The sequence below is a fragment of the Octodon degus genome, unplaced genomic scaffold, assembly GCF_000260255.1.
Source record: "Octodon degus isolate 3935 unplaced genomic scaffold, OctDeg1.0 scaffold00067, whole genome shotgun sequence".
NCBI lineage: Eukaryota > Metazoa > Chordata > Mammalia > Rodentia > Octodontidae > Octodon > Octodon degus.
Genome location: NW_004524643.1, coordinates 11,743,429 through 11,746,483, shown reverse-complemented (window position 1 = coordinate 11,746,483; position 3,055 = coordinate 11,743,429). Strand labels below are relative to the sequence as shown.

The 3,055-nt window shown below is 44.6% G+C and overlaps 1 protein-coding gene across 1 annotated transcript in view; it reads right to left on the bottom strand.

Moving 5' to 3' along the window:
• Window positions 1–2,421: 2,421 nt before the first annotated feature.
• LOC101583528 (serum amyloid A-3 protein-like) overlaps window positions 2,422–3,055 on the bottom strand; it is a 1,656-nt gene continuing 1,022 nt past the window's right edge. The window contains exons 2-3 of the mRNA XM_012515509.1: window positions 2,951–3,036; window positions 2,422–2,560 (exon numbers count right to left, since the gene is read on the bottom strand). Coding sequence (XP_012370963.1) covers window positions 2,422–2,560; window positions 2,951–3,036 — 225 coding nt within the window. The remainder of the gene's footprint in view (window positions 2,561–2,950; window positions 3,037–3,055) is intronic.

The following is a 3,055-nucleotide window of genomic DNA, read 5'->3' as shown; positions in this document are numbered from 1 at the left end:
TTAAATCTGACAGTGCCAGGTACAGATACCGTTGTAGAGAAACAGAAACTGTTCTACACTAAAGGGAGCTTCATGTTTAGCGGAAGCTCTTTGCAAAACAGTAATTTTCAAGAGCGGCAACTCATAGTTTGAGCTTTGAAGTCGGTTTAGTGGCTGGCTCATCACTAGCATTTTTTTAAAAGACAAACTAGACTAGGGTAGAAGGAAAAATGTCAGAGGCCATCGTGTGTACCAACTGGTAGCATTGTTTAACAAAACCTTTGTTTTAGTTACAAATAAATACAAAGCAAATTCTCTCATGAAACTATTGTTGGGATAGATATATTCCCATAGGCTGTATTTACCCACAATCGTATCAATCTATGTGAGCAAGTCTGTTGTTGCTGGTTTATGCTAGAGAGCTTATCTTAAACATCTACTGTAGGGGGCCTGGCCCTAGCTCAGGCCTTTAAGTGGCTGCTTCCACAAAGCTGTCAGCCTCAGGTTGCTGGAGTTCGAACCTCACAACTCTCCCGCTGGCCAAAAGTGCCCTGAAGGCATTCGAGGAAAAAAAAAAAAAAAAAAAAAAAAAAAAAAAACATCTACTGTAGAGTTTTATACTTAACAAAATAATTTTTTTTTTTTTTTTTTTTTTTTTTTTGTGGAACCGGGGATTGAACTCAGATCCTTGCGTTTGCCAGTCAAGCGCTTATCCTACTGAGCCATCTCCCCAGCCCAACAAAATAATTTTAAAAGAAGTCATTAGTCCTAAACTCATCTGTAAGTTAGTGGTATTGCTATAATAATTTCCTAATGTCTTCCCAACCTTTGTTTAAGTCAGATACCCACATACATACTTGGAGAATTGGTTTTCCTCTTTGGACCTCACGTGCACAGGATTGGAGTCATCTCTTGCCTGATATTTCCGTAAGGTTCTTTCATGTTCTCCGGGCCCAGCAGATATGTAAAGCTGATCTGCGTGTATGTTTGGATGTATCATATGTGCCCTGCTGAATGGCTGGAGACGTCTCTCTACAGTTCACTTGACACAGTGATGTGTTCTCTGCAACTACTGGCTGCTTCTTCCTCAGGCCTTTACCACTCTCCACCCTCCATATGGATTGGGAGGAGGGATTCCTTCTTTCACTGTGAGAACCCCTGGGGGTGGTACTGAGAATACATCCTCTGAAGGAATGAGGATGTGACCTCATATATGTGAAGGTGGGGTTTTTGTTGTTCTGTTGTTTTTGTTTTGTTTTACCGCACTAGGGATTGAACCCAGGGCCTTGAAGTACTCTTACAATGAGCTACACCTCCAGCCTGTGCAAGTGTTATGGCTTAGAGCTAAATTCTCCCCCGAGGCCCCATGTACTTGGAAATCAAATGCATTATGGGAGTTCATAGCTGCCTTCTGCTTGGAGCCCATGGGGCATGAGCAGAGAGGGCACATCTGCTCGCCGGATCCTCCCACACTGCCTGCCTCCCTCTCCCATGAGCTGAGTATCTTTCCTCTGAGACCCCTCCCAGTGCTCCCTCTGGCTTGGAGCCTGCTGACTCTGGACGGAAACCTCTACACACTCTGGGCCCAGGCAAACCTCTTTTCGTTTGAGTTGCGGCGTTGGGTATTGCGTCTCCTTATGAGAAAGCAGCCACATAGCTCAGTGGACTAAAGCTCCTGCTTAAGCAGGGTGCAGCAGCCAGGGTTTGATTCCACAGGACGCCGTGTGGGCCCCGCACGTGGGGTGTGTTCAGACAGCAATTGAGGCTGGGTGTAGTAGTATGCCCCTATAATCCCAAGCACTTGAAAGGCCGAAGACAGGAGAATCACTACTAGTCCAATCTATGTAGAGACCCTGTAGACTTTATAGACTCTGTCCTAAATATATAAAAATCAATAAATAAATGAAAAAAATTTTTTTGAAATTTTATGTACTTTTAAACCATCATTTAAGTTGGTCATAAAATATTCTTATCATCTCTGTATTATGCAACATATAATGTAGGCATATATTAGTTGTGGTCTGTGTACAGAGAGTTAATTTTCTCTCAGATTTCTATTTTATAACTAGTGTCAGATCTCTCTCTCGCTCTCTCTTGCCAGGGAAGCGCTTATTCCACTGAGCCATCTCCTCAGGCCTCTGTCTTTTTCTTTTGGCAGAACCAGGGATTGAACTCAGGCCCTTGTGATTGCCAGGCAAGTGCTTATTCTACTGAGCTAACCCCAGATTTTTTTTTTTAAATAAAAACAATCATATTTATAGATCATCCACATGGCTTTTCCCAGATTATAAAACAAATAAGATTTCACAAGCATTTATTAAATATTTTTGTGTATTCTATTTCAAGCACTAAGGACATCGAAATAAGTAACTAGTTCAAAAAATGGCCCGGCCCTCAAGAGGTCACAGCAGGATTTTCTTGACAGCATGGTGAGGAGGAAGCTTAGTACTTGTGAGACAGACCTGGAGGTCTGAAGTGGTTGGGGTCTTTGCCACACCTGCCCCATTCATTGGCAAACTGGTTGGCTGCCGTGTCCTCTGCTCCACAGCTCAGGAAACTCTGAATACGTTCCCAGGCATCACTGCAATCATGACAGGATGAGCAGAAATTAATAACAAGGCTGATAAGCAACAGCCCCACCTTCTTGGCTCCCATCTCCCCAGAATGGTTCTCAAAGGAGCCTTGCAAGATCAAGGCAGCGGAAGGCAAGGTATGCACACACTGTCTGGCACCCATGCCCAGCACATCCTTACATTGGGTGGACAGCATTAGAGAAGGGGGACTTGGAATCAAAAATTCCCATCAGGCAATCAGGCCCAGCACTAAGTGCACAGAAGAAGCTGCGACAAAAGGAGGAGGGGGCACAGTGTTCACAAGCAACGGCTCCACATGGAAGAGGAAGCCCCTCCAGGCTGTCCAGGCCAGGCCCTCTCTGCTCACCCAGGCCCAGCTTCCCAGGAACCTCCCTCACCTGATGACTTTAGCAGCCCAGACATCTCCAGGTCCCCTTCGGGCAGCATCATAGTTCCCCCGTGCGTGGAAGTATTTGTCCGAATTCTTTTTTTTTTTTTTTTTT